The sequence below is a fragment of the Pelophylax lessonae genome (assembly GCF_965119305.1).
Source record: "Pelophylax lessonae genome assembly, chromosome: 13".
Lineage (NCBI taxonomy): Eukaryota > Metazoa > Chordata > Amphibia > Anura > Ranidae > Pelophylax > Pelophylax lessonae.
The window spans coordinates 141,706,644-141,728,689 of record NC_138780.1 but is presented as its reverse complement, the minus strand read 5'-3'; the positions used below and the strand labels follow the sequence as shown (position 1 = coordinate 141,728,689).

Here is a 22,046-nt window from a genome sequence, read left to right as displayed (position 1 = left end):
TTGGAGAGATGTTCTCTTCACGGATGAATCCAGGTTTTCTTAGATCTTTGAGTTCAGCTCATGAAAAAATGGGGGCAAAAACAAGTGTTGTGTTTATAATTTTATTCGGTATATATTGCCAGTGTATGCTTCACCCTCACATACTGTATATTCACATTAGTCCTTGTCCTCTAGGAGCTTGCAATCCAAAACTGGGCCCACATGTTTTTTTTTGTTATTCAACCCCCCTCTCCCAAACACCGAGAACTATTTTGTCTATGGCCAACTTTGGGTGCCTACCTCACATGAAAACACATACTAGGGCTAATTTACCTACCAGTAGTGAAGTGTGGAAGGAAACCGGAGTACCCAGTGGAAACCCACACAAGCACAGGCAGAATATGCAAACCCCATGTGGATAGTGTCCTGAGTGGAATTTGATCTGAGGACCCCAGTACTGTAAGTCAGGAGTTCCAACCACTGTCTCTCTCGTTATTTTTTTGCACTGGATCAACACCAGCCACTGCAAGGGCACAAAGAAAACATGTGTTGTCTATGTGGCCTGTTCACACCACAGTAGTGCCAAATAATGCAGACATGATTAGGTGGAGATGTCTCTCTTCAGGAGAGCCCCTCCCCCAGTACTCGTTGGTTGGCTTTGGCAGATCATGGGGAGCAGGGTCTCCTGGGCCTTTTAGATAAGTGGACCTGAGTGTGCCCTACCCCCGTCAGGAGTCTTGCATCCTTGGGGTCAGGAAGGGGTCCTTCCTGACTATTTGACAAACCCTAGTGCAAAGCAGGGATAAGAAACAAAGATATATTTAGTAAAAGCAACACACAGTACACAAATAAGCACTTGTTAGGCACACATTTAACCCCTGGACTAACCAAGATTTTAACCCCTTCCCAGTCAGTCATTAGTACAGTGACAGTGTATAGTATATTATTACTAATCACTGCATTAAAGTGGAGTTCCACCCTAAAATGACACTTCTGTCCATCTTCTCGCTCCGGGTCACCTTAAAAAGAAATGGATAATCGCATTTTTTTTTTATTTTTACTTACCTTGGATTAGAAGAAAATATACTTACCTTACTTCCTCTTCCTCCCCTCGGCGGCCACGGCGATTCGTCACTTCCTGGCTTGCACTGATTCCTGGGAGCTGAACGCCATCGCTCCCAGGAATCAATGCACCTGCACCAGTTCCGGTGCGCGCGCGTCATTCCCTTCTAAACAGCTTCTGGGCATGCCCAGAAGCTGTGGAGGGATGACGCGTGCGCACCGGAAGTGACGGCGGGGCCGGTGCAGTGCATCGTGGGACCGAAGAGGACGGAAGAGGACGCAGAAGAGGATCGCGCTGGCTTCAAGCTGCCCACACCTGAGATGGCAGCGCTGGACAATACATTTTCAAGGTAAGTATTTCTTCTTGCAGGTAAGTGCAACCCGGGACAGTACAGAGGCTAGCCATTGTGGAATGCACTAGCCCTGACTGTCCCGGGGGTATTTTTATGTCATTTTTTTTTTTTTTAGGTGGAACTTTCCATTCCATTATAAGTCGCTGATCCCCGTTATTAGTAGTATAAAAAAAAAAAAAAAAGTTCAAGTATATATCCCATAGTTTGTAGGCGCTGTAACTTTCACACAAACCAATCAATATACACTCATTGGGATTTTTTTTTTTTTTTTAACAAAGATATGTAGCAGAGAACATTTTGGTCTAAATTTCAGAAGAAATTAGATTTTTTTTTTAATTTTATTGGATATGTTTTATAGCAGAAAGTAAAACATATTGTTTTTTCTTTCCCAAAATTTCGGTCTTTTTTTTTGTTTATATAAAAAGAAATAAAAAACCCAGAGGTGATCAAATACCACCAAAAGAAAGCTCTATTTGTGTGGGAAAAAATACTGCATGTGATTTGTAAAGGAATTGCACCGCATTCCTGTGCACATCGCATGCGATGTCTGTGTGGTGCGACTTCAGCCATACATTTTTAACCCTGGTTCACACTAATGCAATGCAGGAAACGCACAAGATTCCCTGCGTTTCCTCGCATCACACTCCATAGCAGATGCATGGTGTCCATGTGATCTGCTACGTGTGTCATTGTTATTTTAACGAAACCATGAAACAGATTTCAAAAACAGTGCAATTGCCAGAATCACATTGCATGGGTGTGAACAGCCATGTGATGCGATTCAGGTGCCAGGGGGAAAAAAGGGTCCCAAACCATTTTGGTGCGGATGCGATTTCAGCCATTCAGCCTAGGTTCACACTGGTGTGTGGAAAACACTGCATGTGAATCATACCGTATTCCTGTGCACATCACATGCGATGTCTGTGTGGTGCGATTTTAGCCATACATTTTTAACCCTAGTTCCCACTAATGCAATGCGGGAAACGCACAGGATTCCCTGCCTTTCCTCGCATCACACTCCAAAGCAGATGCATGGCGTCCATGTGATCTGCTGCATGTGTCAATGTTATTTTAATGACACCCCAAAACAGATCGCAAAACGCAGTGCGATTGCCAGAATCGCATTGCATGAGTGTGAACAGCCATGTGATGCGATTCAGGTGCCAGGGGGAAAAAAGGGTCCCAAACCATTTTGGTGCGGATGCGATTTCAGCCATTCAGCCTAGGTTCACACTGGTGTGTGGAAAACACTGCATGTGAATCATACCGTATTCCTGTGCACATCACATGCGATGTCTGTGTGGTGCGATTTTAGCCATACATTTTTAACCCTAGTTCCCACTAATGCAATGCGAGAAACGAACAGGATTCCCTGCCTTTCCTCGCATCACACTCCAAAGCAGATGCATGGCGTCCATGTGATCTGCTGCATGTGTCAATGTTATTTTAATGACACCCCAAAACAGATCGCAAAATGCAGTGCGATTGCCAGAATCGCATTGCATGAGTGTGAACACCCATGCAATGCGATTCAGGTGCAGGGGAAAAAAGGGTTCTGCGCCTATTTGGTGTGGATGCGATTTCAGCCATTCAGCCTAGGTTCACACTGGTGTGTGGAAAACACTGCATGGGAATCATACCGCATTCCTGTGCACATCACATGCAATGTCTGTGTGGTGCGATTTCAGCCATACATTTTTAACCCTAGTTCCCGCTAATGCAATGCGGGAAATGCACAGGATTCCCTGCGTTTCCTCGCATCACACTCCAAAGCAATTGCACAGCATGCATGTGATCTGCTGCGGGTGTCAATATTACTTTAACGACAACCCAAAACAGATCGCAAAACACAGTGCGATTGCCAGAATTACATTATATTGGTGTGAACACCCATGTGATGCGATTCAGGTGCAGGGGGAAAAAAAAAGGGTCCCAAACCATTTTGGTGCAGATGTGATGCGATTTTAGCCGTTCAGCCTAGATCAGTGATGGTGAACCTTGGCACTCCAGATGTTTTGGAACTACATTTCCCATGATACTCAACTACAAAGCAGAATGCATGAGCATCATGGGAAATGTAGTTCCAAAACATCTGGACTGCCAAGGTTCGCCATCACTGGCCTAGGCTCACATTAATGTGTGGAAAACACTGCATGTGAATCGCACCGCATTCCTGTGTACATCACATGCAATGTCTGTACGATTTCAACGATACATGGCTGAAATCGCATTGCATCCCCACCAAAATGGCGCAGGACCCTTTTTTCCTCCCTGCAACTGAATTGCATTGAATCTGGCAATCACACTGCATTTTGCGATCTGTTTCAGGGGTGTGGTTAAAATAACATTGATACCCGCAGATCGCATGGATGCTTTGGCGTGCGATGTGAGGAAACGCAGGGAATTTTGTGCATTTCCCGCATCGCATTAGTGCAGGACATCCATGCAGCACGCAGGACTTTTTAAAATGCAGCGCAGTAAAGGGAACAGTAACACAGGATTTGAAGAGGAATAATTTAATGCACTTTTTGTGCTCTGGAAAGGCGATTTTTATTGCGGCAAATACTGCGCAGTGTGACCAGGGCCTCAATGAGCTGTAGAAGCCTCCTCCTCCTGGGGTGAGAGATTTGAACACAGATCCTGTAATCACACCATAACACACAGGTGCAAGGGACAAAAAAAAAAGTCCAGATAAAAATAGAAATGTCTCTTTAAGAGCTTCCATCCCATTTTACTCTATGTTTACATAACAGTATGGACGATACCACTCCGCACCGCTCCGGAGGGGGGGACCTGTTCGGAGATGGTCGTCTTGCCGTCACGTACAGCTGACAGGAGGCTCCCGGGTGAACGAGGGTCGACGCATAGCGCGTCGGAGCTCCCGGGGTGAGTAGAAGAGTCGGTGTGGGCGGTGCTAAAGGAGGCGCCGTCCGCGTAAGTCCCGCCCCTCCCCCGGGGCTAATCCGGTGTTCTGTTGCCACGGCACTTGGAGAGCAGCGGGGTTCCATTTGTTGTCTGGAGGGGGGAGGAGGAAGGAGCTGGGTCTGGAGAGTCATTGGCGGCCTTTCGGAAGGGGAGGGGGGTGGAAGCTGCATCTCCGGCCGCTGAGCGCGAGCTGCTGCTGCTGCTGCTGCCTGTATCTGAGGGGAGGCGCCGGGGGCGCGCACGGACGGAGAGCGGGACCCCGGGAGAGAGAGAGCGAGAGCGCGGAGGGCCGGCGGGAGAACTGCGCCACCGACTGGAGCGGGGCTAAGGCCGGGAAGCCGGCAGGCGGGGGGGGAGGGGATGTCCTAGCGGCTGTGGAGGGGACCGGAGAAGGAGGACCGGGGGGGACCAGCCAGCTCCATGTTTTCCCCGACCCAGGAGGAGCACGGAGCCCCCAACAAGGAGCCCATCAAGTACGGAGAGCTGGTGGTGCTGGGGTGAGTCATCGCTCTGTCTGTCTGTGTGTGTGAGAGAGATCGGTTACCCCCCCTCCCCCAATACCACCATCCGGCCCTCACATTACATCGCACGATCACATTGGCCTCCAGCATCACCAATCTCTATGATTTACATCTAACAACCTCCCTGTCCAACATAGATCTACAGGAGATTGTATGGAGGAGCTGACCACACACATTACAATCACCGAAGCCTTGTACGATCTGTCCACATCCAATCCCCTCAGCCCGTCCCCCACCACATCGATCTACAGGAGATCCCCACACTGCACATCGATCTACAGGAGATCCCCACACTGCACATCGATCTACAGGGGATCACCACACACTGCACAATCTGATTGTACATCGATCTACAGGAGATCCCTCCACACACTGCACAATCTGATTGTACATCGATTGACAGGAGATCCCCCCCCCCCCACACACTGCACAGTCTAAATTTGTACATCGATCTACAGGAGATCCCCACACACTGCACAGTCTGATTGTACATCGATTGACAGGAGATCCCCACACACTGCACAGTCTGATTGCACATTGATCTACAGGAGATCCCCCCACACACTGCACAGTCTGATTGTACATCGATCTACAGGAGATCCCCCACACACTGCACAGTCTGATTGTACATCGATTGACAGGAGATCCCCCCCCCCCCACACACACTGCACAATCTGATTGTACAATCCATCTACAGGAGATCCCCACACACTGCACAATCTGCGTTATTTCAGGTGTTTGGAGGCAGCATTGACATGTAAGATAAACTCCTGTAATCTGCCACAGAAGGAGCTTGTGTACTTTTTTGAGCTTGAGTGCCGATTCTCACTATTGCGATTTGGGAACCTTGTGAATATACTGCGTGATCCCGCATCGCATCCGCAGAACACACTGCCATATGCAATACGCTGGGGGTGTCAATCCAAAGTTACCGACACCCCCCCAGATCAGATTGCATATCGCAGTGCGATCTGACAGTTGGGATTGCACTGGTGTCAACTGCCATGCGATTCTGCTGCGGACCAAAATAGGGTCCTGTGCGAGTTCACTGCGATTGCAGTGCAAATCCAGCCATACAAACTGTACAAACTGTATGGCTGAACTCGCTCCAACACAGACACGGCGTGTGATTTTAGGAGAAGTGCGCTTGTATTATATGCGATGTCTGTGATCACATCAGTGTGAACCGGCACTCGGGCGCTGTCCTTCAAACAACAAAACGCTCCGATGTGAACAGGGGCCATTGAAATGAATGGGGTTTTGCTTTTTGTGCCGGTTCACATTTGTGCGATCACAGAGATCGCATGTAATTCTGAGCGCACTGCTCCTAAAATGACATGCAAGTATGTATGCAACAGTTTGTATGGCTGAATTTGCACTGCAATCGCACCCAACTCGCACAGGACCCTTTTTTTGGTCCACAGCAGAATCGGATCGCATGGTGGTTCACACTAGTGCAATCCGATTCTGTGCGAACTTTCAGATCGCACTGCGATATGCAATCTGATCTGGGGGTGTTGTTAAGTTTTATTTGACACCCCCAGCGTATCGCATATGGCAGTGTGAACTGTGCGATGAGGGAACACGCTGTATATTCGCAGCTTTCCCGCATCGCACAAATGTGAACCAACACTTAGAGATGAGCGTTTTACGAGCTGAAAAACGCTCAGGTGTGAACAGGGCCTAAGGCTGGCCATACATGTTTAATCTTGTACAATTTTTCTTTAGATTTACCAAAAACCATATAATATGAGGTCAAACAAACTAAACAGCTCTCAATTGTATGGAATGAGGGAGGCCCTTGTATTACATAGTTTAAGGTAAACTGAACATGTATGGCCAGCCTAACTGACAACCTACCTCATCAGTTTGTATCCAATCACATGTATGGCCAGCCTAACTGACAACCTACCTCATCAATTTGTATCCAATCAGGCCGGCCTCTGTGCTACGTGGATCTACAGGAGGTTGTAAAATCAGATTGTACTTAAAGCTCCCAACACAGCTTACAATCAACTTTACATCGAGCAAAACTACAATGACCCTCCTAATCTGTCTGTATCCAATCAGGTACTGCATATAGATCTACAGGAGATTTTACAATCAGATTGTAATGTGTGTGTGATGAGCTCATCTGTGCAATCCTTGTTACAGCCACTAGAAGTATGTACTGTCAGGAAGGCCCTTCCTCCACCACACATGATGCAGTCTGATTGTACAATCTCCATTCCATAGTGGGAGTTGCTGCCTGATTGGCTTCAGATCAGATACAGGGTCCTGTAGGTCTAAAGATGATTGTGATGTGGGGAGCCGAATACTGATCATACACCATACAACCTGATTGTACAATCCTCTGTACATACATCAACAGCTATGTAGAGTGAGGACCTCCCTGATTGGATGGATTAGGGGGGCCTCATGTAGTTGTTGGAAGATGTTAGGGCCACCGACTGTTCCTGGCACCCATTGATTTCAGTGAGCTGCCAAATGCACGGGAATTCCCAAAAATTACTTTATAAATGCTCCACACCGGACTGCATTGTACTGCGATACTGGGGGGGGGGGGGGGGATTTACTATAAACGCTCCACACAGGTCTGCTTTGTACTGGGGGGGGGGGGGATTTACTATAAACGCTCCACACAGGTCTGCTTTGTACTGGGGGGGGGGGGGGATTTACTATAAACGCTCCACACAGGTCTGCTTTGTACTGGGGGGGGGGGGGGATTTACTATAAACGCTCCACACAGGTCTGCTTTGTACTGGGGGGGGGGGGATTTACTATAAACGCTCCACACAGGTCTGCTTTGTACTGGGGGGGGGGGGGGATTTACTATAAACCCTCCACACAGGTCTGCTTTGTACTGGGGGGGGGGGGGATTTACTATAAACGCTCCACACAGGTCTGCTTTGTACTGGGGGGGGGGGGGGGATTTACTATAAACCCTCCACACAGGTCTGCTTTGTACTGGGGGGGGGGGGGATTTACTATAAACGCTCCACACAGGTCTGCTTTGTACTGGGGGGGGGGGGGGATTTACTATAAACCCTCCACACAGGTCTGCTTTGTACTGCAATACTGGGGAGTTACCATAAACGCTCCACACCGGATTGCATTGTACTGCGATACTGGGGGGGGGGGGATTTACTATAAGCGCCCCACACTGGACTGCGTTGTACTGTGATATGGGGGAGATTTACTGTAAGCGCCCCACACAGGTCTGCTTTGTACTGTGATACTGGGGGGGGGGGGGATTTACTATAAACGCTCCACACCGGACTGCGTTGTACTGTGATACTGGGGGAGATTTACTAAGACTGGAGCACTCAGAATCATAGCAGCTGTGCAAGATAGCCAATCAGCTTCCAGGTTTTATTGTCCAAGCTTAAAGCGGTTGTATACTTAAAAAAAAAAAAAAAAAAAACAAAAAAAAAAACCCCTGCAAGACAAAGGCATAATGAGCTAGTATTACTTACCTTAGAACGAAGCCCCGACACGGACCCCGGACACCGCTGTGGGAGCGGACATGTTCCCTCGGCGTCTTCTCTGGGTTCGGCGGCTCCGGCACTGTGATTGGCCGGAGCCGCGGTGACGTCACTCCCCCGCATGCACGCGGGAGACATTTTCCGGCAAGCCCCTGGCAAGGAACGCTGAAGGTCCGCCAGGCCTTCAGAGCACATGCGCCGCTAGCGTGAGTTAAAAGTCGCAAAAAGCGGTATACTACCGCTTTAACTGAACAAGCTGAAGTTAGAAGCTGATTGGTCACCATGCACAGCTGTACCAGATTCTGAGTTCTCCGGGTTTAGTAAATCTCACCCAGTGTGTGGTCTGGTGCTTGCAATGTGTGCATCTGTTCGATGTGCTTGGGACGCTGTTAACGATTACCGGTACCCACACACTTCTAACAAGGGCAGTGCGTTCTCATGTGATCCGGTAAACGCAGACAGGTATGTCCCATACCACACCTGCTGTGAATGGGGCCTGAAGTGGATTGTACAGTCAGATTGTAACACACCAGGGAGATGACTGCCAATGCTCGGCTTTCTTGTGATAACAACTGATGCTTGGCTGTTATTGCAAGTAGTGCCCCCCCCCCCCCCCTTTTTCCACCAGTCTGCCCGGGATCTCCCATTGCACCCGGAGTCCTGAGCGTCCAGCCAGGACAATCAAACCTTATCAAAGCCGATATAATAATTGTAATTTTTCTTTTTTTTGCTAAGGAGAGTTTATAATCAGTTGGAGGGAGGAAAGTATTTTTTATTTTAGCAGTCATGTTTGTGTCCAGCAGAGGTGGGGAGTCAGTCAGGAGAGGCTCATTCACACAATATACACCCCGACAATGCCCAGTTCACATCTGGGCTATGCCACAGCGTCACATGTTTTGCACTTTTTTTTTAGCCTATTTTGTAATGCGTTTTTGGAGTGTCACGATTCATTTGAATTGGCTCCCCCTCACTCCAATAATGCGCCAAAGTAGCTCCCATGCCCCCTTTTTTGGAGCTGACTTTGGAGGGATTTGTTTGTAGAGCATGATTGTGGTATTTTTTTTTTTTTCTGGGGTGCCTTAAAACAGACCTAAACCCTCCCGATTTGTTTTCAGTCATGGAAGCCACCATCTTTGCCTCTGTTTGATATGCACCTGCCATGATGCTGCACATGTGATCAGTTATGACACCAACCATAGGTTGGGATGGTTTGACAGTTTGGTTGAGAGCACAACCAATGTGACAGTTACATTCCCAACCGTTTTTTGAAAAGGTTACACTGATGGATTTAGTTCTGCCACCCTAATGTGCGTTTTGCTGTGATTGTACCGTGTTTTGGAAATGTATGTGTATAGATATGAACAGGGTCTCACACCAATGCACTGAAAATTAGTAGGATGTGCGGTATTTTTACACAGCGCCTTTTGGGGCAGAAAAATGAAGGAAATGTAATTTTGTGACATTTCAATAAAGTTTACACAAAAAGTACATTCCATTCTAACAACACAGGTGGTCACTGAGCATGTATAGGGTAGATTGTACTGCTGGTGTGAATGGGCCCCAAGTCAAGTCACGGAGATCAAAGATAATCAGGAGAGAGAAAGCCGCTCAGGTGTATTAGCCCAACCTGGTGCTGGTTAGATCCGCCATCCGGAAATATGCAATGGAAATAACCACGTGGTTATGAGTAAGCGGCCGTTCGTGCCGTGAAACGCGTCAACCTTGGACTCGTCTGTTCCTTACACTGTCTGTCTGTTCATGAACTTTGAAGAATAAAGATACCATTTTGCTTTCATCTACCTGTGTGGTGCGGTTCCACAATTTCCATTGCCCAAGTGAAGTCAGACATGTCTGGGACAAACCTAGAGAAGGATCAGACAGCATCGTCCTTTCTGCTGTCACTCTTCTGTGGTTGTAAAACTTGCTGCTTTTTGGATCGCCAAGTTTCTGGCTGAGCAGACCCACTAGGGTTGATTTGATGAAGGAATGGCGGCTGTTCACCTAGAAAAGTGAATGTTGGTAAATAAGGTAACGCTGCATCTACTTTGGATACCCAGTCAGGTCAGAGGGAAATAAAAGAACCAGGATTCTGGAGTATGTGATTGAGTTTCCAGATAAAGCCAGCTTCACCTTGACTGATCGCTAACTTTGGTGGTTGAAGTGCCTGCGGGAAACGAGCCCTGCTGTTTCTGGAGGATTTATAAAGTGTTGATCTGGAGGCCGGCGGAGAGTAAACATTGGCTTTTAAAAGTTGAAGACGGCCGTGCTGAATTTCTTCACTTTATATGGCTGTGAAAAGTTGAGAGCAAAGTTTGGAAATACCAACAACATGAAGCAAACGCAGACCTCTCCTGATCTTGATATCTGATTTATTCACTTCCAGTTTGGAAGCTTTATAGACATGACACCTTCAATATAATACAAGGAAGAGACCATATAGAAAATTCCCAGATTTATCAGAAGTTATGAATGGAATCCTCTATCAATATTTCTACATGGATCTGTGGGGGTTCTGTGTGTCATATACAGGTTTGGGGCATTCACTCCAGCCACTCCAGTTTTGGGTTTTTTCAATGCCGTCAAAAGTAACTGAGAAATATGAATGTTATAAAATGACCTTCTTCTGGGTTCAGAGTATCTGATTTGCTCTTGGACACACAATTCCTAATGTAAGGCTCTGTTCACAGGGGGTATTTAGCTGCATGACCTGTGCGGGACTGTCTTACCGACACATGTTGCATGCATCTCTGTGCTGCTGTCCCATTGTTTTTCTATTGGGACACAGGGCTGCACGGACACAGCTGTTGTGCCCAAAAGGACATTCAGGTGCTGGTCCCTGAACGCACACGGGGTGAGTGTCCATGCATGCGCAGCCGCATGTCCCAGTAGGAAACAATTGGATGTTGGCGCCAAGGATGCACTCAACACCTGTGCATCCCTTTGTAGGGGAAGGAAGCAGTGTGGGACTAGAGGACCCACTCCATGTGTAAGGGATGGAAGCAGTGTGGGAATATAGAGGGCCTGGTCTCTTTGTAGAGGATGGAAGCAGTGTGTGACCATAGTGGGCCTGATCTCTGTGTATAGGGGATGGAAGCAGTGTGTGACCATAGTGGGCCTGATCTCTGTATAGGGGATGGATGCAGTGTGTGATTATAAAGGGTCCGGTCCCCGTGTAGGGGCTGTAAGCAGTGTGTGACTATAAAGGGTCCGGTCCCTGTGTAGGGGATGGAAGCAGCGTGGGACTATAGAGGGCCCGCTCCCTGTGTAGGGGATGGAAGCAGCATGGGACTATAGAGGGCCCGCTCCCTGTGTAGGGGATGGAAGCAGTGTGGGACTATAGAGGGCCCGCTCCCTGTGTAAGGGAAGGAAGCAGTGTGGGACTATAGAGGGCACGATCCCTGTATAGGGGATGGAAGCAGTGTGGGACTATAGAGGGCCCGCTCCCTGTGTAGGGGATGGAAGCAGTGTGGGACTATAGAGGGTCTGCTCCCTGTGTAGGTGATGGAAGCAGCGTGGGGCTATAGAGGGTCCTGTCCCTGTGTAGGGGATGGAAGCATTATGGGGCTATAAAGGGTCCTGTCCCTGTGTAGGGGATAGAAGCAGCGTGAGACTATAGAGGGTCCTGTCCCGTCTCTGTGTAAGGGAAGGAAGCAGTGTGGGACTATAGAGGGCACGATCCCTGTATAGGGGATGGATGCTGTGTGTGACTATAGAGGGCCCAGTCCCTTCACTCTGAACACTCCCTCTGTTGCTATCGAAAGATGGGCCCGTCTATAACGATAGCTGGGTGTGGATATATTTAGCCTATCTGGGACTCTTCAGCTGTATATGACATGTCCCAGAATGCTTTTGTGACCTAGAGGTGCCAGAAGATGTCCCCCCCCCCCTCCCCTTTCCGCTGTTCTGCCCGGGATCTTCCATCACACCGGGAGACCTGATCGACCAGCCGAAATCGCCTTTGATGTAGTAGCTCCGATGTAGTAACCCGTAAGTGACGTCACATCGCCACTTTTGGTTTACTGGAGCCTTAAAGGTGCCAGTTTAAAAAAAAAAAAAAAAATGTGATAGTATTAAAAATACCAGTTGTTACCCTTGGCGTCGTTTTGAATACCTTCAAGTACAGAGGAGTCAAGATCTCCCCCCCCCCCCCCCCCCCCCCCCACAAAGAGTACCTGTCACTGCCTTTTACTGTCACAAGGGATGTTTACCTTTCTTGTGACAGCAATAAAAGTGATAGAAAAAATTAAAGGGACAGTGAAAAAATAAGTTAAATAATATAAAGCACCCCATCCCTTCGCCCTTGCGTGCAGAAGCTCAAACCACACATGTGAGGTCCTCTAACTCTAAACCGGTAAACCTGCAAAATGTTTTTTAAAGCTTCGCCTTTGGAGATTTTTAAGTAGAGCAGTTTATCGCCATTCCACGAGCGTGCACAATTTTAAAGGATGAGCATTTTTAACCACTTGCTTACATATTAGGTGTCTATTTACTTGGGGTGACATCTTTTACATTATACCAAAAAATCGGGCTGACTTTCCTGTGTTTTTTTTTTTTTTTCCTTATTCTTAAAGTGCATTTTTTTGTGCAAATACAGTGTGACATAAAATATTGCAACGACTGCCATTTTATTCTCTGGGGTCTCTTTTAAAAATATATATGTAATGTTCGGGGTTTCTAAGTAATTTTCTAGCAAAAAAATACTCATTGGTTTCTTGTAAGCAACAAATGTCTGAAAAAAGGCCTGGTCTTTAAGTGGTTAATATCACATCCACACACTTATCTATGTTGACAGTCCAGCAGGACTATCACTAAACAGTTGCTATTTGAAGTGTGCCTTCCCTGTGCAGCTTATCTCTGTTAGGTGAAATGTTCAGCTGGATAACAATTTTCTTGTATTAGCAGACAGGAAGTTGTCGGTGTTTGAGAATATCCTTCCCTTCTACATCCCCTTCATTGTAAATATCTCCTGTTTAGGTGATCTTGTTAGAATATATCTTAAAACTGTCTGATGTAAGTATGTGAGGATCTTGTCATTTAAGTCCAGCCGGTAAATTCTGTAGTCACAATGTGTATTCCTCAGCACAGTGGGGTTGTAATTGCATTGACGTCTGTTAGAATATCCGAATAGAGGCCTGTGCTCGGCGACAGCTCCGTTCGCTGAGAAGTTGTGTACCAGTTTAGTAGATGTGACCTAGCACAGTGGATCATAATTTGGGCAGGCGTCCCACTGCTCCGATAGCCTAGGGTTGGGTTTTTTAACTCGAGCGTATCTGGCAATGGTAATGTTTTGCTTCCAGTCCATTCAGGGTAGGTGGTGGTAAAGCACCTAAAAACTGAGCATATTTTTATGTTTATGAAGCAAAAATAATCCGTGATGTTAGTTTTCAGGGCTCGTCCTTTTGGCCAGGAAACTATGCAGAGAGGCCCTGTGTACGTTACTGAGACTTCAACCCCTCCTCCTTATTGATTGGAAGCGAAGGTTTCCTTTGTATAATCTATAGACATCTGGCTTTTCCTTTTTCCCTTTTGAAAATGCTGTACGTTTTCTGGGATCTGAGTGCTATGCTTTGGTTGATCTGAGAATAATAATCCTTTAAAGTGTCCCTAAAATAATTTTTTTATAATTTTTGAAAATGCAACTCCAATCCAAAAAAGTTGGGTATGTTGTGTAAAATCTACATAAAAACCGAATGCAATGATTTGCAAATCTTTTAAGAGCCGATTCACACTAGCGCGACTTGTCAGCCTGACAAGTCGCGGTCCATTGACCGCTACAGGACCCGTTCTAATAGGAGCGACACAAGTCGCTCCGACTTAGAAAAAGGGTCCTGTACTACTTCGGGGCGACCTCAGAGCGACTTGCATAGACTTCCATTATGTGAAGTCCCTGCAAGTCGCTCCGAAGTCGTGGTGCATGGCAATGCACAAGTCGCCCCCGAAGTCGTGCAGAGTCGTGTCGCCTTAGCATTGGCTGAGCACACTGATAAGGAGCTGACTGGAAGACCTATTTCGGTCATGAGCCTTCGACAGAAGCTGAACGTCCGACTTCTTCTGTTGGACCAGCTGCTATACATACGGGCCAAATGTCAGCCGGTTTCTATTGAACCAGCCGACGTTCGGCCTGTTTGTACCAGGCTTTAACCACTTCCCACCGGAAGATGTTCCTGTACATCCTCGGGTTTCAGTGGTTATACCGGGATGATGCCTCCACCTACAGTCATCATCCCGGTATCCTTCTTTTCAGCCAGCGATTCGGAGTAAAGCAGAAGTGATCCGAGTGGCTAATTAGCCACCTCTCCCGGGCACTACCGTACGATTACGGTGCCTGGGAGCGATTCGGGCGGCGATGTCTGCCCTGTACAGAGAGAGGAACCGACATTGTTCCCTTCTCTCTGTAAACTGGGAGCGACGAGTAGTTTGTCACTTCCTGTTCCGCCTCTTTACCTGGCCACCAGCGGCCAGAGAAGCGGGCGAGTAGACTAAACACGGTCTGATCGGCTGCATAGGGGAGCCAGAGGAGAGATTGGCCCCAATCTCTTCATTAAGAGGACCTGTCATGGCCTATGCTTTCACAAGGGATGTTGTTCATCCCTTGTGATAACGGCAATAGGTGCAGCGCTTATATATAATGAACAGTCCATGTATAGTCCACAAACAGGGATGAAATGGGAGATCGGTGTCAACCCAATTCCAATACAGGTAAAAATCCAGGGGCCACCACCAGCAATCACCAGATGCAAGGGTCAGTCCATCGTATATAATAAACCTCCTGGAGAATCCACACTAGTCCCCTCAGCAATCCTTGTCATATAACTTGATATCCACAGGTAACAGACCTCAGATCAGAGAGAGAGAGAGACACACTCCTCATGGTGCAGTATAATACAAGCAGGTTTATTAAACATAAAAATGGCCACTTAAACAGTAACAGTTAGGTGTTCGCTTATCTAGTGATCAGCAGTAGCAGTCAGCAGCAGCTCTGATAACCGAAAAGATGGCAGCTGTGTCCTCCGATGTACTGAGCATCATGCCAGCCATCCCTTGTGATGGCAATAAAGTTAGTACAAAATAAAACAAATGTAAGTGCCACTGTCCCACTGTACTTTTGCGCAAAGGCATACCTTACTCCCGTACGCATATATAAACAGTGCTCGCACAACACTTAAGTTATTGTCGCGAACGTCAGAGCGAGAGCAATAATTCTGGCACCAGACCTCCTGTGCAACTCAAAACTGGTAATCTGTAATGGTGTTTAAAGCGTCTCCTCTGGAGAATTGTAAGCGCTGTAGTTTGCTGCCATTTCATGGGCAGACACAATTTTAAAGCATGGCTTGTTAGGTATCAATGTACTTGGCGTAACATCTTTCACATTATACAAAAAAAATTGGGCTAAAATTTAGTTTTTTAGTTTTTTTTTTTTTTTGTTCATGAAAGTGTTTTTTCTTTGGTTTATCGATGGACACAGCACACCATAAATCATAACTGGGTTATATTTCCTCCTCAGCTTGGTATTAAAATCCCCCCTCTTTGCTCTAGGTAATCAGTTTTATTCGAAGTCAGGAATAAGGACCTAGGCTCCCAGCTGAGGTCCTAGCAATCCTAGGTTAAATGCCTTGCAGGGTCGCATACGACTGGGCTTGGGTCTGAAGCCCCATACACACACGCAGATCGTCGTCATACAAATGTTCGTCTTTTCTCCCCGGGATGTCGGTGTCTGTTGAAAAGTGCAAAGACAGCACAAGAATTTTGTCCGCAGACTTCAGCTGACTGCAGAAGTGATGTCATGTAATGGTTAACTTTCCCTGTGTTTTTTATTTTCTGAGCATGCCCAGTCTTGCAAATCTGTGGTCTGTCGGCTGATTTCTGTACTGACAGGCAAACAATTGTCCGTTCTGGTGTCTGCAGACAAAAATTTTCATGTTTGCAAGAAAGACTCTTGTCCGCGGATTGTGTGCAGACAGCTGTCGGAGGCACCATACTAACACGCATACAATCGGCAGATCTTTCGTCCGCCGACGTTTGTATGAAGACGATCTGCGTGTGTGTATGGGGCTTGAGTTGCAGCGGTCCCTTGGCCGACAGCTCGCCTACTTTGGTGGCGAGGATTCTGTCTGGAGCGTTACTTGCACCATCAAAGGGCAAGTACAGTCGTCATCCGCTGTCCCCCCCCCCCCCCGCCTTTTTGAAGGTTTTTTTGGGGTGGATGCGGGTTACCTCCAGCTGGAGTCTGGTGGGGGTCCCAGGGCAGAGAATGCAGCTATCCCCGCTCTGTAAGAGTCCTGGGATAGTGTGTCCTGCCCTGGTAGCCTAGAGGGGTCCCAGTGTAGGAGACCCACTAGGCGCATACCCTACTGTTTGCAGTGTGGGTATAGTGCAAGGGGGTCCCAGTGCAGAGTGCGCAGCAGAGTCTCCTCCGTGTGTCCTACCTTCTGGGGGGGGGGTGTCACTTGCAGAGGGTGCAGGAAAGATCCTGACAGCATGCTTCAGCGTTTGCAGCTGATGGTGCCCATTTTCCCTTAGTCTGGCTGGTCTCCAGTTGGCGGCCATGTTTGTGTAGCCCGACGTCACAGGGGCCATTTTCCCTTGGTCTGGGAGACGTTGAAGACTGAAGCCTCGTGGTTATGCCAAAGTTCCTCCTCAGTTTCCTCTTCCTGTGCCCAGGACACATGAACAGGGTTGACATCCATTATGATTCAGGGTTTTGGGGGTCCCTGTTATCCCTTGAGGGGATCCTTTAGTGGTGCCAAAAGATCGTTTTGGTTTAATTTTTTTTTCCCTATGGAGCCTCAGGGTCACATTTCCCCCACTGACCCCCTAATGGAGGTAGCAGGTCTCTCCTGAACCCTAGCTTCCCATGGTTGCACTGTTGGCAGTCCTTCGTGTCCCGTGTGGGCAAAGGCCTAGGAGGAAGCTTCCCCCCCTGCTCAGTCTGTCTCATCTGATTCTGAGCCTGATGCCACCGTGGACGTGGACCATCCAGAAGGGCTTAATATCAGGCCCCCAGATCCATCCAATAGTGAGGAATATTCCTCCATGGTTGCAGCAGCGAATGAACACGCTGGCAGATGCACTTATCACTGCAGTGCGTGATCCTTTAAAAATGAAGGATGTGGCTGATGTAGTCGTGTGATGTGTCGTTTGGTACGCATAAGTCACCTTGTACTCCAAAGGTGTTTCCTTATGTGCCTTATTTGACAGGAATGGGAACAACCAAAATCACCCTTTGTGGTCCCCAAACGTTTTGCTGTAAGTTACCGTTTTGAGTAGTCAAAAAAAAAAAAGTGGATTAGTTCACCAGTGGTGGACCCTCCTGTTTTTCGGGTTGAATAAAGCAACCGTGATCCCAGTAGAGGACTCCCGTCCTTTTAAGGACCCGGCTGACAGGAAAGTGGAGACTGGCATGTAGCATGTTTACTATGGCTGCTTCGGCATTGCGGCCAGTCACTGCCTCAGCCCTGGTGTCTCAGACCCTAACTGAATGGGCCAAGCTTTTGCACCAGGGATTTGAGGGTGAGCAGGTTCCCCGCTGCTTATGTTGATTTAGCAGACCAGTTGGTCCATGGGCTGCAGTTTATTTGTGATGCAGCTTTGGATACAGCTGTGCTGTCCAAACCTTTTCTGTTTCAGTGGTGGTGATTAGGTGCGTTCTGCTGCCTAAGAATTGGTCTGCAGACCGAGCCTCCAAGAAAGCTCTCCTTGATCTGACCTTTCAGAGTGATCACCTGTTTGGGGCTACCTTGGATGACATCAATAAGGGTATCACAAGGGGGGGGGGGGAAGAGTACCTTCCTGACACAATCCAGGAAAGGGAAGGAGCCTTGTCGCAGACTGGGGCCCTCCTCAGCCCATAGAAAATTCCTTCATGCTTCTGGGACTGAGAGAATAATGCAAATGGATCTTTCAAATCTTCCCCGGGAAGTTCCAAGCAACCTTGGTCTGGTAAGCCTAGAGCTAGCTTCCTCGGACCCGCAGACAAAACCCCTTCAGCATGAAGGTCTGCTCTCACCCATTATTGGGGTGGGGGCACATCTTTGCTGGTTTTCGACCCCATGGACTTTTTTTGTGGGCGTTTCTTTTGGGGATACCCAGAAAGGGGGGCAAAGTTTGTCCTTTTTTTTTTTTTTTTTTTTTTTTTAGGTCCCAAGTCTCCTTGTGCGGATTTAATTCCTGCAAAGGTTCAGGCAATGTCCAAACTACCGAAGGTCCCCCTGTTCCTGTCCACGGAATTTAATTGCCTAGGTCTGATTTTAATTCTGACCAGGGTGCTCCTTCTCTGGACAAACTTCAGGAACCACAGGCTGCTGTCACACAGATGGTTCTCTCCTTATTTGCATACAGGTTCTGAGTCTAGTGGTATCCACCTGCAAGACAGTTCTGTTTGCACAATCCTACATGCAGCTCCTTTAGCAGGAGGATACCGAAGTTCCTCTGGCAGACACTGCAGGCGTCCAAGGGCCACGGTAAGGCCAGTATCATCCATGGCTCAGGCTTCTTCTGCAGTTCCTGCGAGGATCTTCCAATCAGTCTGGTGGCCATAAACGTCTCTTGGGGGCTTCCTCTCAGAGAAAACTTGTTGTTCCAAGGGCTAATCTACCATCCTGCTTTACAGTCGCTTGTTTTAATGGCTTACCTTTTAAAAGCCAGGTCCTGAGGGATAGAGGTTTGTCTGGATCAGTAATACCTACTATGGTTAAGGGGAGGAAGTCGTCACCCAGCAAGATATACCATCGTATGTGGAAAGCGTACATTTCTTGGTGTGAGTCGATTGGTGCTCATCCTCGATCATTTTCTTTAGCTCGGATCTTAGCCTTTTCTTTAAGGGGGGGGGGTTTGTTCAGAAGTTGGCCTAGCGTACCATCAAGGGCCAGGTGTCTGCCCTGGCAATCTTCTTCAGCGACCCCTAGCCACACACTCTATAGTTCGTACTGTCATTCAGGGGGTTTGACGTGTGGCTCCACCCGTACTGTGCCTTTTGCCACCATGGGATTTCAATTTTAGTGTTTTCGGTTCTCCAGAAACCTCAATTTGAGAATTTTTGGGAGATTCCCTCTTCTACATTATCCCAGAAGGTGACATCCTTGGTGGCTATTACCTAGGCCCACAGGGTATCGGAACTGGCGGCAATATCCTGTCAGTCACTATTTGGTGGCCCATAGGGGTATAGTGGTTCTTTGTCCCTACTCCTGGGGGAGGCAATATAACCCAGTATTTATGATTCATGGAGCGGTTTGTCCGTTGATTGATTTTACGGTATAAAAAATATATAGTAAATAAGTACAAAAAAATTGCATTTGAAAACCGCTGCACAAATACCGTGTGACTAAAAAAATTGCAACACCCACCATTTTATTCTATAGGATCTCTGTTGAAAAAAATATATATTTAATGTTTGGGGGTTCTAAGTAATTTCAAAGCAAAAAAGTCGATTTTTACATGTAGGAGCGAAGTGTCAGAATATGCTTGGAATTGAGGTGGTTAAAGTGGGATTATACCCTCTTATTCTTTACAGCATAGGGAGCTGCTTCTGTTTGATCTGCAACTGCCATGGTACTTCACGTGATCAATTATGACACCAGCCATTTGATGGTTTGACACTTTGGTTGAAGAAACAAGCAAATGTGACAGTTAGCAATCTGGGTATTCCAGGAATGTAACTTTTTGTAAACTTAAAGCCGAACTTGACCCATAAGAATTTGCTTCCTGGTGGAGGCTGCCATTTTGCTGAAGCCCAGAGCCCCCAAACAGTAAATCATAAAGTGGAACTATTGATTTAACGGTTTAAAAAAATGTACATACCTGGAATGCTGGGATTGCTAAATGTCTCATTTGTTTGTGTCCTCAAGCTAACTGTCAAACTATCAAATGGCTGGTGTCATAACTGATCACATGTGCAGCACCATGGCAGTTGCAGATCAATCAGAAGCAGCTTCCTTGGCTGTAAAGGATAGGAGGGCTTATTCTGCTATAAGGGGGTCAGCAGATCAGCCTGTACAAACTCAATAGTGTCCTAAAAATGCCTGAAATAGAGAGTTACTGAGCGGTGCTGAGAATGTGCAGAGCAGGGTATTACTGGATTTTAAACCGTATAGACACTTATTTTTAATGTTTTACAAACGGTGGATATAAAAAGTCTACACACCCCTGTTGAAATGTCAGGTTTCTGTAATGTAAAAAAAAAATTGAGACCAAGATAAATAGATTAGATTTTTTTTTTTTTAAATAAATTCTTTATTGAAACAGGAAGGCATACAGTATAAATAGTAGAAACACTGATGTAATGCTGAGCCATACATCGAGATCAACAGATACATTAAAGTATACAAGGGAAGTATAAAATTGTCCATGTAAAACATCATGTATCCGATCATGTGAGCACTTTTCCAGCTTTTAGTGTGACCTATAAAATGTACAACTCAGTTGAACAACAAACTGAAATCTTTTAGGTGGAGGGAACTAAAAACAAAATATAGTTGCATATGTGTGCACACTCTTAAACTAAAACTTTGTTGAAGCGCCTTTTGATTTTATTACATCACTCAGTCTTTTTGGGTATGAGTCTATCGGCATGGCACATCTTGTCTTGGCAATATTTGCCCACTCTTTACAAAAACACTTCAAATCTGTCAGATTGTGAGGGCACCTCCTGTGCAAAGTCCTCTTAAGTCACCCCACAGATTATCAATCATATTCAGGTCTGGGCTCTTGCTGGGCCATTCCAAAACTTTAATCCTCTTCTGGAGAAGCCATTCCTTTAATTTGGATGTATACCTTGGGACGTTGTCATGCTGAAAGATGAAGTTCCTCTTCATGTTCAGCTTTCTAGCTGAAGTTGAAGGCTTTGTGCCAATACTGACTGATATTTGGAACTATTCATAATTCCCTCTACCTTGACTAAGGCCTTTCTTCCAGCTGAAGAAACCCCCCCCCCCCCCCAAAGCATGATGCTACCACCACCATGCTTCACTGTGGGTATGATGTTGTTTTTGCGCAAACATGTCTTTTAGAATTATTGCAAAAAGTTCAGCCTTGGTTTCATCAGACCATAACCTATTTTCCCACATGCTTTTGGGAGACTTCAGATGTGTTTTGCAAAATTTAGCCAGGCTTGGATGTTTTTCTTAAGAAAAGGCTTCCGTCTTGCCACTCTACCCCATAGACCAGACACATGAGGCATACGGGAGATTGTTGTCACTCATACCACACAGCCAGTACTTGCCAAATATTCCTGCAGCCCCTTTAATGCTGCTGTAGGCCTCTTGGCAGCCTCCCTGACCAGTTTTCTTCCTGTCTTTTTTCATCAATTTTGGGGTGCCATCCTGTTCTTGGTAATGTCACTGTTATGCCATATTTTCTCCACTTGATGACTTCACTGTATTCCAAGGTTTATCTAATGCCTTGGAAATTATTTTGTTCCCTTCTCCTGGCTGATACCTTTTTAACTAGGAGATCCCTCTGATGTTTTGGAAGCTCTCTGCAGACCATGGCCTTTTGCGACTAAGATGTCAGGAAAGACCTACTAGAACAGCTAACCCCTTTTATTTTGGGCTATTCAGAGGCACTTTAAATGATGGCAGGTGTTTCCTAACCGCTATTTAACACAAGTTTGAATGTGATTGCTTAATATATTTGGACACAGGCACAATTTTTATACTTTTGGCTCTGTATGCCACCAGACTAAAATTTTAAATGAATTAATCCAAATTAATTTGAAGTGCATACTC

General features: G+C 46.7%; 1 protein-coding gene across 2 annotated transcripts in view; it reads left to right on the top strand.

The window, feature by feature from the left end:
* Positions 1-4,415: 4,415 nt before the first annotated feature.
* The window catches only part of PELI2 (pellino E3 ubiquitin protein ligase family member 2), a 118,390-nt gene continuing 100,759 nt past the window's right edge, over positions 4,416-22,046 (top strand). Inside the window, exon 1 of one of the 2 annotated variants that reach the window (XM_082275953.1) lies at positions 4,416-4,816. In XM_082275953.1, coding sequence (XP_082132079.1) covers positions 4,740-4,816 — 77 coding nt within the window. In that variant the 5' untranslated portion in view covers positions 4,416-4,739. The remainder of the gene's footprint in view (positions 4,817-22,046) is intronic. The other variant, XM_082275954.1, reaches the window with a different exon arrangement.